The sequence below is a fragment of the Tachysurus fulvidraco genome, chromosome 26 (assembly GCF_022655615.1).
Source record: "Tachysurus fulvidraco isolate hzauxx_2018 chromosome 26, HZAU_PFXX_2.0, whole genome shotgun sequence".
Taxonomy (NCBI): Eukaryota; Metazoa; Chordata; class Actinopteri; order Siluriformes; family Bagridae; genus Tachysurus; species Tachysurus fulvidraco.
Genome location: NC_062543.1, coordinates 10371170 through 10386453, shown reverse-complemented (window position 1 = coordinate 10386453; position 15284 = coordinate 10371170). Strand labels below are relative to the sequence as shown.

The 15284-nt window shown below is 38.6% G+C and overlaps 1 protein-coding gene across 1 annotated transcript in view; it reads left to right on the top strand.

Moving 5' to 3' along the window:
* The window catches only part of lamc3 (laminin, gamma 3), a 99946-nt gene that overhangs the window by 21423 nt on the left and 63239 nt on the right, over nt 1-15284 (top strand). The window contains exons 3-4 of the mRNA XM_047809541.1: nt 10590-10720; nt 14449-14615. Coding sequence (XP_047665497.1) covers nt 10590-10720; nt 14449-14615 — 298 coding nt within the window. The remainder of the gene's footprint in view (nt 1-10589; nt 10721-14448; nt 14616-15284) is intronic.

Here is a 15284-nt window from a genome sequence, read left to right as displayed (position 1 = left end):
GTTTGCATGCTCATAACATGTTCTTTATGGAGGCCACTTGTCCCTTGTGTGAGGAATTTAACTACAGTAACATACCAATAAATAAATAAATTAAAACCCAGAAATGTCATTAATATTTTTACCATTATCGGTTTTAACATTTGGATCCAGAGTTACATATCTATTTACCTCATTTAATGCAACTGAGCAATTAAGGGTTAAGGGCCTTGTACAAGGGCCCAGCAGAGGCACCCTGGTGGACCACGGTTCAAACTTACAGCCTTCCAACTTGTAGACCAACACCTTAAGCACTCAGCTACCACATCCCTCATGAACTTAATCTTTTAATTAATGTAGCTTAATCTTAATCAAATTCCTTAAAAATTACAGTATGATTTCGATTGGACCAAAATCCCAGAGATACACCCGTAATTATTATATTACTCCACTTCCCTATGAAAACTATTCCCATTTAAATGGCTCTTATGGTAAAGATGTTGGCTGCATAAGCAGACGCACTGGTACTGCATTTTTAAAAGGAACCTGTGATGTTTTTCTAGTCAATAACAGTCCAGTTTTAGTTAACCTGTGCTCACTGATCAGTTGTTGTAGCCTCTCTGTCTCATGGTTCAACATATTATACATTCTGAGATGCTTTTCTGCTCACCACGGCTGTATAGAGCAATTATTTGAGTTACGGTTAACTTGAACAGTTCGGTCATTCTCTTCTGATCTTCACCTACAGCATCATTATACCGTTCTGTGTAAACTCTAATTAGTGAAAATCTGAGCATTTTAGCACTTTCTGATATATACAAAATGGATGGATTGTCAACAATAACCATACCACAATCAAAGCTGCAGTAAGGTCACATTTTTTCCTATTATGATATTTGATGTGAAGATTAACTGAAGCTCTTGACTGTTATCTGTGAGATTTTATGCTTTGTATTTCTGCCACCTGATTGGCTGATTAGATAATTGCATGAAATACATGAGTGATATGTCTCTGTGACAATTATATAAATAGTATAACAGAAAGCTCTGAGGAGAAGAATAATTCATCTGATATGAATTTTATTTTTAATACTACAGTACACTTCTACTTACATTAATAAAAGCTTGAATCCTGATAGGTAAGGATTACACCAGAGTCTTCTGTTCCTGTAAATTTTAGCCCACTCTTGCACTATATTCGTGTACAATCCAGATAGAGAGTGCTTATTTTGAGGTTTCTCCTGCTGTCCAAAATAATCCCACAAGTTTTCCGTGAGATTGAGGTCTGGTGATGTTGCAGGCCAGTCAATGTGTCACAGTGTTCCATCATGCTTGTCAAACAAGTGACACACATATTTGGTCGTATCCATCCTGGAACGTAGGAGAGACACTATTGTGGTTGGAGATGAAGCAGAAAATCCAGCATCACAACCTAGACAAAAACTAATTATTGCTTACCTGTTCAGGCATGTAAACTATTGACACTGTATTTCTGGTGACTTTTTCAAGTATGCAATTTACTATCCTTGTTCAGATCACTCTCTCAACAATTAAACAGGGCTAAATAATGCAGATAGGACAAACAGGCTCATAATTTATTCCAATGGTTGTCTGCAGGGCCTCCTGGTGGTCCAGTGGCAGGATTCTGGGCTCTCGTTGACGTAGCTCGGGTTCGAAATCCGGGCAGGGAACTAACACAGTCACTGAAGAATTAACTCTCAGTGCCGGTCCCAAGCCCAGATTAAATGGGTCAGGAAGGGGATCCGGTGTCGAACCTGTGCCAAATCTAACATGCGGACCACATGATCTGTTTTGGCGACCCTGAACAGGAAGCAGGCGAAAGAGGGAAAAAAGACATTTTAAAATTCTGCTGGTTGTCTGCCATATTTCCTTAAACTCTTACTATTGTGTCATCTATCCTGTCATGTATTTTGATTAAACAACCTGTGCTTAGTTTCTTTTATCCTTATCTTGTTTTTGCATTCATTACCCAATGTAATGATTTCATTACAGTCTCTTGTGCCTGATGAAATGTTAAGTATATTTAATTTATCTAAATCGAAAAAAAATATTAGCACCAATACAGCCAATTTATTTGTGTGTTTTTCTGTACAATCATCCATATAATAACAATAATCCTCATTTATATAGTCGGATTTGTTAAGAGTCAGTAATCTGATGTGAATGCCATTGAAGAAACCTTAAGAAGTCTTTTTATCTGTGAAAGACAGAGGATAATTAACTGGAGTAGCCCTTTATGCCAGTACCCACTGGTCTGGGTCAGTATTAGTGTGAACTGAAATAACAAGATTTTTGAAATATAGCTACTACAATTGAAGCAAAAGTGGACCAAAACCATGAGACATGCAGTTTTCAGTTGGACAATATTTCATATTCTTCTGTGTGATAGCTTAAAGATGCATAAGCCTAGTTTGAAAGATGCATAAACCTAAAAACAGCTTGTATTGTTATACTCAGTCTCCTAGGAGATACAGAAAGCAAGTGAGTGAATGAAATATATAAGGATGGAGGCAGAGGGTGAAGAAACAGAAGGGTGAACGGAAAAAAAAATCAGAAATGTACTCAAATGCATTTAAAGGGAAAGCAACAGGCAAAATCGGTGTCCTTGCAAGGTTTTTTCACAAATATCGTGTCAGATTTTTTCCGTTGCCATAGTTACCTCAGGCTTGCTCATTACTGATAAATAACTAACAAAAAGTACTGAAAATTGACTAATGAAAAACCTTTGATGCTTTTGAACTATGGTTCTGTTGTTCTACTCAAACTGGCCTGGGCAAAAATGATGGCACCCGTAACCAAATATTTTGCTGCACAACATTTTAAGGCAATCACTGCAATCAAGCAATATCTTAAAACTCCTGGACCTCTCGACAGGTATTTTGGTCCACTCCTTTTTTAATTTTTTTATTTGTTATTTCCGTGACCATTGTGAGTTTTTATTTTTTTAATAGAATAATTGTGTCCATGTGTGTCAATGCTGTGTATTCGGACACATCTGTGCAGTTTTCCTGATTATAGGATATTAAATATGTCAGGTACATTGATTTCCATTGATTTGTTGTTAAAGTACAAACATGCCAGGGAAGGCTTTTCAACATCTAAATGCTTATTTAAAGACCTTTCCTTGCCAAAAAGAAAGGAAAAATGTAATAGAAGGACTGTAGAAAAGTGCAAAAAATTTATAACATTCATCTGTCATTTAAGAGTCCAGTGATCATGTTAATAGATTGCACACCAATCATGTGATTTTTTTTTTAAAATAAAATTCTGCACCTTAATATTTTAAGCATGCACTATAGTATTTTTCACTATTGCTCCCAAGCCTGTTTGCTCAAAAGGAAATCTGAAGTGTTCGCCATCAAACCTCTAGTTGGTGACTTTAATGAACCTATTAGGAAAATGAGCGAGCGAGAACAAACATTAATTAAGCTTTTTGCTGCCATTTGCACAATAAGCCAATAAGGCTGGTAATGATTAACCTTTCAACGATTGCTTTCATTCTGTGTAGTAAATTATCATTTAAAGAGCAACTGGGCCAGACAATTAGATATAATCAAATACGAATGAAAGGATAGGTCGTTTGTTATGACCACAGTGACCTGTGAGCTGTTTTTGTCAATAGCATTAAGGTGTAGTGATGAGGTTGATCAACTGCACAAAATTTCAGTATTTCATCTTTTATAAAATTCCCAAATTACAGAAAAATCACGGACAAACATTTTGCATGCGGTTTCACCTCTTGCTGCATTTTGAAAACGTAGGAGTTTGTGACTGAATTAGATATGACAGTGTAATTTTTTTAAATGTCTGTATTCCAAGGGGCAATTGTTTGGAATATGACGGACAAAGGTTTAGAATCGAGGGCTAAGATAGAAAGTGATGTTTATCAATAAACTTACACTGCATTCAATTAAAGCTCGGAGAAAACAACCTGGAAAGTCGGTATAGTCTTCTCAACCCCAAGTTCAACATATGACATTTTAACACAGTTAACCGAAAATGTCACTGCACTACTTTTAAGAATTTTAGTAGTGTAGATGAAATCTGTAACATTAACCACACACTGCTCTGTTTTGAGAAAAAATGTTCAGCAATGTTAGTTGACTAGATAGAAAACACAAAATGGAGGTGTTTTTCTGCCCCTACTTTTTAACATTGAGGTTGCACATTAGTTAACACAGTGATATATTAAAGTAAACAGCATATAGCCTTATTCGGATTCGGATTTTATTAAACAGCATTTTTTGTAGCGCTGAGTCAAAATCTAATATAAAGTCCAAACAATCCAATATTCATTCATTCAATCATTCATTTTCTACCGCTTATCCGAACTACCACGGGTCATGGGGAGCCTGTGCCTCAGGCGTCATGGGGCATCGAGGCAGGATACACCCTGGACGGAGTGCCAACCTATCACAGGGCATACACACTCTCATTCACTCACACACTACGGACAATTTTCCAGAGATGCCAATCAACCTAACATGCATGTCTTTGGACCAGGGGAGGAAACCGGAGTACCCGGAGGAAACCCCCGAGGCACGGGGAGAACATGCAAACTACACACACACAAGGCGGAGGTGGGAATCGAACCCCCAACCCTGGAGGTGTGAGGCGAACATGCTAACCACTAAGCCACCGTGCCTCCCACAATCCAATATAAAAAAAGAAATATCATAACAGAAAATCATAGACATTTGTATCCGGAATGGATTAAAACAATCAGATAACCTCATAGTTTGGTGAAAAGTATGAGGATTATTTATTTACTGTTCTTTTAATTCCATATCAGCATCAATGGCTATTTTCATTAGAAGATAAAAAAGTAGTTTAAACAGGATATACCATTTCTTATAGTATACTTAAAGTATTATAGTATTTTCTCACATAATGTACAGTAGCACCTGTAACTTTTGAAATTTCCCATGTAAATTTAATACTGTCCGGGTGTTTTTAATTCTAAGGTAGCCGACATTACAAGTAACTGTTTTCTTTGCCACATGTATATCAAATGACACATGCTAGAACTACAGCTCGGCTACGGGAAGCACTGTTGTTTCGATGTTATTAGGACAGCCGTGAAAACGCTGTGTCTCGACATTAAAATAGGACTAGCTGTCGTCTCCAGGGCAGAAATATGTGGAACTCAACAGAAATATGTTTTGCTCCTCTTCATATAAAACGTGGGCTACCTATGTATATTCAAGGCATTCCAAATAAAGGCAAGATAAAAGAAGGGTTTGTTTTTTTTTGGTTCAGAAATCAGGTCATCAATAACAGGCACTTTGAAAAACTTGAAGTGGGGCCAAACAAAATTGCATTGGAAGGAATTCAAAAATGTTTTTGAAACATTTCTTAGAAACTCCAAAGCACCAGAATATACAGTATCACGCTGGTTAACCAAATGCTTTAAACAAACAAAACCATTGGGTGCCCGAATAAAGAGATTTTTTTGTTTTGTTATTTATTTTTTTTATTATAATGTGGAATTATTACCGCACAGAACAAAGAATAATTTGACCAAGAATAATTTTGTGTGGAATCCAATATTTAATAAATAAAAATAAGTTTAATTAAAAAATATATGTTGTTCCTTTCCAATACCCAAGGTTACTGCCTTTGTTGGTTAAAGATGAACAAACCTAGTTATATTGTTTTGCTTGTACTGGTATACTCAGTCTCCTAGGAGATACAGAAAGGAAGTTAATGTAATATTAGGAATAATAAGAAATAATACATTTCAACAAGTTTTCACCAGCTATGATAGTATTCTTTACAGTGCAAGATGAGCACGAAAGTTTTTACGGTTTTTGCGTCAAAAAGAAATGAATCCACTGAGGAGATTTGGGTAGGAGATGTTTGTGGTAAGTGTGATCTTTTTGTGGTCCAAGTGCAAGCATCCAGCGCAAGTTTTATTGTTTCCCATGTAGGGCCATTCCCAGGAAGTGATTCATAAATGCAGGAAGCTCCAAGCAGAATTAATGCATCAAGATGGGCCAAGCAAGTCTGGAGGGTAAACTGAATCACCAAGGCTTCTGATTCTATTTTTATTATACAGTTGTTCATAAACAAGTCTGAAAGGACTTAAAATAATGACCTATAATTCATAAGCAGCAAGTTTATAGATTTTTATTGCTGGAAGGATGAAACATTGCATAGCATGTCACATCTCAAACTTCAGAACCATTTGGTTGTAGACAAAAAAATTTGTTTAGCAACAGCCCTGCAACTATATCTCACCTTCCCTGATACCAGTGCATCAGGAGAGCATTTTTTTTCTAAAGTAACTGAGGTTTTATTTAACAATGGGTCATTGAAGCTCAAATAGCTTCCAGGAGTAATCAGAATCACCTGGAAACTGCACAACCTTTCAACAAAGTCACATAGTGACGATTCAAAAAACACAAAATGAGTTGTGAATGATTTACATCCCTACCTACTTACAATTCATTCAGAGTCCTGCAGCCATGTACAGTATGTCATGGAGGACTAGCTGGCTAATGTTTTAGAGAAAACTACCACATGCACACTTGTCACACGCATACATATGTAAAGCAACTATACAGCTATAGAGAGGTTGATGGAGAGAATATTGAATTTCATTTCCATCCTTTAGAAGGCAAACCTTAGAAAACATTTGTGTTCGGACGTGATAAGTGCAGGAAAATGATAAGTACAAGCAAGCATGCCTTATATCACCCTTCTCTTAAAAAGCCTTTAAGGACAAACCTCTCCCCTTTCTTCACCACCTCCCACCACTTACTTCCTTTAGCCGTTTGCATCAAATTCAAGGCTCACCTTGCCTTTAAAAGCACCCCGATGCTTTAACATGTTCTTGAGTTTTAGCAGAATCAGAATCAGAAAGGTCTTTATTGACAAGTATGTTTTCACATACGAGGAATTTTTTGTAGTACAAGAGCTCCACAATGTAAAAAAAAAATGTCCCAAACTATTACACAACTAATTTTCACAATTAGTTGAATGAATTCTTATGCCGCTCCATTGTAACGCATTTTCCACAAACGGTCTACATTATTTGGGCAGTTTGTCAATTTTTCAACTATAAAGCTAAATTGTAGAGTCAGCCCTCCTGATTTGTTCTCTCTCTTTCTTTCACTTGATTTCCTCTTCATCTGCTAACCTCCTGAGGTTATTTATCTTTGTGATTCATGGCATGTTGTCATCCAACAATCCAAAGAAAGGTTTCTACCTGATGCACAGAGCAACATTCAAAGAGAAAGAAGGAAGAAGGTGAAAAAATAGCAAAGTGAAAGTAGAGAGAGGATGAAGCTGGGCAGTTAGAAAAAAGAACGAGTGCAGAATGGGGGGGACATGGGAACAAAGTGGGGATGCTACAGACGGATGGCGCAGATATGGAAGACTACATGTGAAAAAGTGAGGATGAAGTATACTGAAGTTTTTTTTTCTAGGTTTGACACATTGATTTGAATAGAAATTTTTTATTCTTCAGAAACAAAAGTTTAACCATCAGGGCGCTATAATATTCTCCCTAGGTTCCTTGTTTTGTAGCATGAAATATAAATGGACTCAGTATTTCTGCTTGTTCAACTGAGTGTAATCTCCATTAATGAGAACAATACAGTGGCTAAAAGGTCAGACAGTGATAAGGAAGCCTTTCTTTTTCTCTGTTCTTCATCCACAGCCCATGCGTTCATATTCGGTTAAGAACAGTTAGGTCACCGTGTTCCGCCCTTTAAATCCTAGACCTTGAATCAGCAGTATTACTTGAAATGTGGCCATTCAGCAGTAGATACGCTGGGACAAATTCCCCAGGGACAGAATGGCTTCTAGAATGAAGATATGGGAGTTCAATTGTTCTTACTCTGCACTCTTTGTCATGTCAGTGAGCTAAATCACATTATTATTCACATAATTCTATTACTAAATAGTAGTCATTAGGATTACTTAAAAAATCAATACTGTAAATATTTGACAAGGGAGCGTTCGGGATTCTTCAAATTGGTGCTTTCAATTATCCAAATTACTGGATTATGTTTATATTATGTTTTATTTTTCTTTCTTTTGCTTTTCTTTTTCAGCAAGCATCGTACTGAAACTAGATGCATGTGTCAGGACTGGAATCCTGAAGGAGCAAATAAATAGTGTGCAAGTGAAAGGTTTTTACTTTCAAATAGAACTTAAATGGCACACAGTTGAAGCTGTCAATAAACACACTTTGCTACTCAAGGACTTTCAGTGTCCTATCAGTTTTATTATTCTGTTCTAGTTTTTGGTGTATCATGTAGAAAAAAAATAAACCAAAACCAGAAGGAGATAGATAAATAAAAAAGTATAAACTATACCTTTGCCTACTTTCCAATAAAAGACATCCCATAGAGAAAGGAATCTGTGCAAAAAGGTATCTGTGTCAGCTCCGAATGGCCAGTACAGCTCTAAATAGCTGCTAACCCAAGCCCTAGACCTTTTAGTCACTTTGATTCTTACCTAACCTTCTTTTTAATGACCCTCCTGGGAAACAAGCATCTCGTACTCCGAGGCCTCTGCGTACTTGCGGTTTAAGACCTTCTCACGATGAAGCCTCTTCTCTGCAGATTCACATTTGAACTGACAAGACATAAATGTTAATGACTGTTCATTTGGCAATTCTTGCCGGAGGACACAAGATCATTTGAAGTCTTTTCGATATTTATTCACAAAGCTGCCAAATACAGAAAAAAAAGCTTTCAGATCAATACAGGTATTGCATTCGAACAATGGTGAGCCCTGAAATTAATATACGACTCGCTTCTCCTGAACTGGTCTGCTGTGTTTCCTACAGGCAATTGTCAACAGTTGTGTTAAGAATCTGTGACTTTTAAATATTACTTAGAAGATAATTACCAGTGTGACTTTAATACTGTCTGAAACAGACCATGGTTTGCATAAAAAAAGTCGCTAATATGAAAGCTGTCATGTGGACTGGGAAGCGTTCTGTGGTACAGAACCTTAGACTACCTGGATGATGTGGTGTGAGTTTGGTTGCACTTGAATTGTGTTGTGATTTTGTTAAACACAAACACAATTCGTACTTGGGACTGCACTTTTTCAGGAAGGACATCTGTTTGCTAATGTCCATTCAATGCTCATCTTATTACCAAATGACTAATAGGGGAAATATTTCTGTGTGCTCAATAAACTTGACTGGGTAAGATAAGATAAGATACTGTAAGATAAGATAAGATACTGTAAGATAAGATAAGATAAGATAAGATAAGATACTGTAAGATAAGATAAGATAAGATAAGATAAGATAAGATAAGATAAGATAAGATAAGATAAGATATACCTTTATCTCATCCTTTCTTTTTTCCTCTCTTTGCATCGATCCCTTCGTGCTCTATTTCAGGCATTAGTCCAGTTATGCCAACTCTCTGCCCCAGCAGCAGCTACCACATTTTTCTCTGAGGAAGAGAGTGCAGGTACTCAATAAGCTTTATTATTGATGAAACCAGAAAAAAACGTAAATACAGAAATCAGCTAACAAGGGTCAGGAAAAAAAAAAACATGAATAGCAAAACTAGATCAAAACCAGAGAAACAATTAATGACTTAATCAGCTTGGGATAGACTGGCACAAAGAAACACACAATAAAAATACAGACAGATAGTTTATACTCTATATTATACTTGTTTACACAATCAGCAAGTTAAAAATGTACTCAGGTGTTGTTAAATAATTACGGTTTAACCACAGTAAGCAGCATTTATTACCAATAGCACTTAAAGCAAGTTGGGGCACTGCCTTCTGCTATTTTTGATTCTGACAGCTCTTCAGTGCTGGTCCCGTTGCATTATGGGATAGCACCACAATCATTGGCTCCATACTGCAGAATCTTAGCAGATCATATGGGTATTTCTCACTCATTGTTTTGTGAATACCACGAATTTGGATATACTGTTCCTTTGGCGCACTGCCTTTCACCTACTGTATAGTACGATAGTAGCGATATTTAGATGCAGCTTGGGTGATGTAGCTCTCAGCAGCCATGTTTGTAGGCTGTGCTAAGTTCTGGTAAGCATGATAAGACACAGAGTCAGGCATTACCATGACATCTTTCTTCCTCAGCTACAGCGTCAGTGCACAAAAGCTTAATATATTCTGATATCAGAATGTTATTATATAGTAAACAGTAAGGGTTGGTTTATTTATCTTCAGTAACTGCTTTATCCTGCTCACGATCAAAAGTGAAAGTGGTAGCTATTCCCTCTTACATTAGCTCAAGGTGGGAGAATTCAGTCCAAATGGGACGGTGGTTGTTTCAATTTATTAAACTATGCTGATGTTCCACATTTTACTTACTATACAAAAAAATTCAATTTAAAATCTTATTCCAGGATGAGGTGAGAGTTAAACCATGACGAAAATAGCACAACAAATTTGAATGTATTCAGCTGTAAACATGTTTATCATAAGATGGCGTCATGCTGCAGAAGATTCCAATCTTCAACTCATCAAGAGTGTATTCATGCCTCATTCCCTGAGTTCTCAACCCACTAGGACCCTCATAAAACCGTGTCTAAAAATAAATGAATAAATTTACATCAAGTTCTCTCGTTTCTGTCTATCCTCAGGAATGGGTGACGGCTACAGAACTGCTGATCTCTTTGAACAGGCTGAACACCTTTGGAGATGAGTTCTTCAAGGACGCCAAAGTGCTACGCTCCTACTTTTATGCTATCTCTGACTTTTCTGTGGGGGGCAGGTGAAGTTGCACACACTGACACACACTGACAGAGACACACGGACACAGACACACACTAACACAGACACTAACATACACACTGACACAGAGACTAACATACACACTTACACTATCATACACACTGACACACACTAGCACAGACACTAACATACACACTGACACTATCATACACACTGACACTATCATACACAGACACACACTAGCACAGACACTAACATACACACTGCCACACACTGACAGAGACACACGGACACAGACACACACTAACACAGACACTAACATACACACTGACACACACTGACACAGACACTAACATACACACTGACACACACTGACACAGACACTAACATACACACTGACACACACTGACACAGACACTAACATACACACTGACACTATCATGCACACTGACACACACTGACACAGACTCTAACATACACACTGAAACAGACACTAACATACACACTGACACACACTAACACACACACTGCCACAGACAGACACTGACACAGACACTAACATGCACACTGACATAGACACTAACATACACACTGACACACACTGACACAGACACTAACATACACACTGACACACACCGACACAGATACTAACATACACGCCACACTGACACACACTGAGACAGACACTAACATACACACTGCCACAGACAGACACTGACACAGACACTAACATACACACTGACACTATCATACACACTGACACACACTGACACACACTAACACAGACACTAACATACACACTGCCACAGACAGACACTGACACAGACACTAACATGCACACTGACATAGACACTACCATACACACTGACACACACTGACACAGACACTAACATACACACTGACGCACACTGACACAGATACTAACATACACACCACACTGACACACACTGACACAGACACTACCATACACACTGACACACACTGACACAGACACTACCATACACACTGACACACACAGACACAGACACTAACATACACACTGACACACACTGACACAGATACTAACATACACACCACACTGACACACACTGACACACACTGACACAGACACTAACATACACACTGACACACACTGACACAGACACTAACATACACACTGACACTATCATGCACACAGACAGACACTGACACAGACACTAACATGCACACTGACATAAACACTAACATACACACTGACACACACTGACACAGACACTAGCATACACACTGACACACACCGACACAGATACTAACATACACGCCACACTGACACACACTGAGACAGACACTAACATACACACTGCCACAGACAGACACTGACACAGACACTAACATACACACTGACACTATCATACACACTGACACACACTGACACACACTAACACAGACACTAACATACACACTGCCACAGACAGACACTGACACAGACACTAACATGCACACTGACATAGACACTACCATACACACTGACACACACTGACACAGACACTAACATACACACTGACACACACTGACACAGATACTAACATACACACCACACTGACACAGACACTAACATACACACTGCCACAGACACTAACACACACACTGACACAGACACTAACATACACACTGACACTATTATACACACTGACACACACTGACACAGTCACTAACATACACACTGACACTATCATGCACACTGACACACACTGACACAGACTCTAACATACACACTAAAACAGACACCAACATACACACTGACACACACTAACACAGACACTAACATACACACTGCCACAAACAGACACTGACACAGACACTAACATGCACACTGACATAGACACTAACATACACACTGACACACACTGACATAGACACTAACATACACACTGACACACACTGACACAGACACTAACATACACACTGACACACACCGACACAGATACTAACATACACACCACACTGACACACACTGAGACAGACACTAACATACACACTGCCACAGACAGACACTGACACAGACACTAACATGCACACTGACATAGACACTACCATACACACTGACACACACTGACACAGACACTAACATACACACTGACGCACACTGACACAGATACTAACATACACACCACACTGACACACACTGACACAGACACTACCATACACACTGACACACACTGACACAGACACTACCATACACACTGACACACACAGACACAGACACTAACATACACACTGACACACAGACACATACACTAACATACAGACTGACACACACTGACACAGACACTAACATACACACTGACACACAGTGACACAGGCACTAACATACACACTGACACACACTGACACAGTAAATAACATACACTCTGACACACACTGACACAGAAACTAACATACACACTGTCACACACTGACACAGACACTAACATACACAATGACACACACAGTAACACAGACACTGTCACACACTGACACAGACACACACTGTCACACACTGACACAGACACTAACACACACTGTCACACACTGTCACAGACACTAACATACACACTGACACAGACACTAACACACACTGTCACACTGACACAGACACTAACATAAACACTGACACAGACACTAACATACACACTGACACAGACACTAACATACACACAGACACTAACATACACACTGACACACACTAACACAGACACTGACACACACTGACACAGACACTAACATACACACTGACACACACAGACACAGACACTAACATACACACTGACACACACAGACACTAACATACACACTGACAATATCATACACACTGACACACACAGACACTGACACTATCATACACACTGACACATACTAACACAGACAGACACTGAAGCTGACATACACACTGCCACAGACACAGACACTACCATACACACTGACACTGACAATATCATACACACTGACACACACTGACACAGACAGACACTGAAGCTGACATACACACTGTCACAGACACTAACATACACACTGACACAGGCACTGACATAGAAACACACTGACTCACACTGACACAGACACACACAATGACAGCGATATACTGATACAGACCTTGACATTGGCACATTGACACAGACATACACACCGACATAGAGACACACTGACAAAGACAGACAGATACAGGCACACACACAGTCAGACACACTTACAAGAAAACACATAAACAATGGAATACTGACAACACAGAACCACACAAATCAGTTCTGACTGTGAGTTGATGGCATTTACATGCAAATACACCCACACACAAACACACTCTTCTGATTCACACGCAACACAAACAATTATACATCTGTGGAAGATGGAGATAAACGTGATGAGAGACAGAGGGTGACACTAGCAAAAACCTACAATCTGCTCTGCAGCAGGAACAAAGCTTGTTTCAGTTCATGTTTTTACAGTGTAAACAGGATATTGTAAAGGGGAATGCTGTGTGTGGTGAGAAGGAAGATGTGTCTGGGTGGTCGTTTAGTTTAGACAGCTGAACATATGTGCATAATTATCTTTAATTAGTTGTTGATGGCCTTGTGGCATTATGAAAGAACGAAAAACCTTCAAGAAACTACCTTTCCCAATAGTTTCCCAAGAAATGTTTATGCATATGTTCTTCTGTCCCTTTACAGTCTTTAGCATCAAATGTATTGTTTTCTACACAAAAAACGTTTTTTCTGTACTATTGAAGATCGTGGTCTCTTTCTCAACCTCCAGATGCAAGTGTAACGGACATGCCAGTGAGTGTGTGCCAGACGAGCAAGCCCGTTTGGTGTGTGTGTGTGAACATTACACTGCTGGGACAGATTGCCAACACTGTGCCCCGTTCTACCGGGACCGACCATGGGCTCGCGCCACTGCAGACTCTGCTAATCAGTGTGTTAGTAAGTAATCATCAGTGCTTAAAAATAAGCAAATAAAACCAGAAATCATACATGAGTATATCCAATAAATTGTGTAATCATGATGTCAAACATAAAAGCATGTTATGAGAAGACTGCAAAATACATTTGATCATTATTATTGTTCTGGAGGAGATTGCATCAAACCTCTGTATTTTCAACATGGAACATGGAAAATTCTCCTACAGTAAATGGGTTTATGTAAATGAGCAACTGAAGCCTGTGATTTGAGCTCTCAGATTTAACTGATGCTTTGTCAATTCCCTCCTCTTCCCCGTTTCACATTAGTACTGCTTTGGCCTGACATTGTGGTGTTTGAAAGATGTGCTTTCTGTCAAGACAATGCTGCCTTTATTTGTCACAAATACATTACACCACAATACAGTGAGATTCTTTCTTCATATCTCCCAGTTTGTTAGGAGGTTTTGGATCAGAGCTCAGGGTAAGCAGAGAGGGTTAAAGCCTTGTTCAAGAGCCCCAACAATGGCGGTGCTGGGGATCAAGTCCACAAACTTCTGATCTTAAAAACTTCTGACTTCTTAAAAAGAAATTCAAAAAAAAATTCAACGTCGTGTGTTTGTCTGGTGTTGGAATTGCTGAGTTGAGCATCAGACTATGTAAAGTTCATAATAGAAAACTCCTTTTAAAATG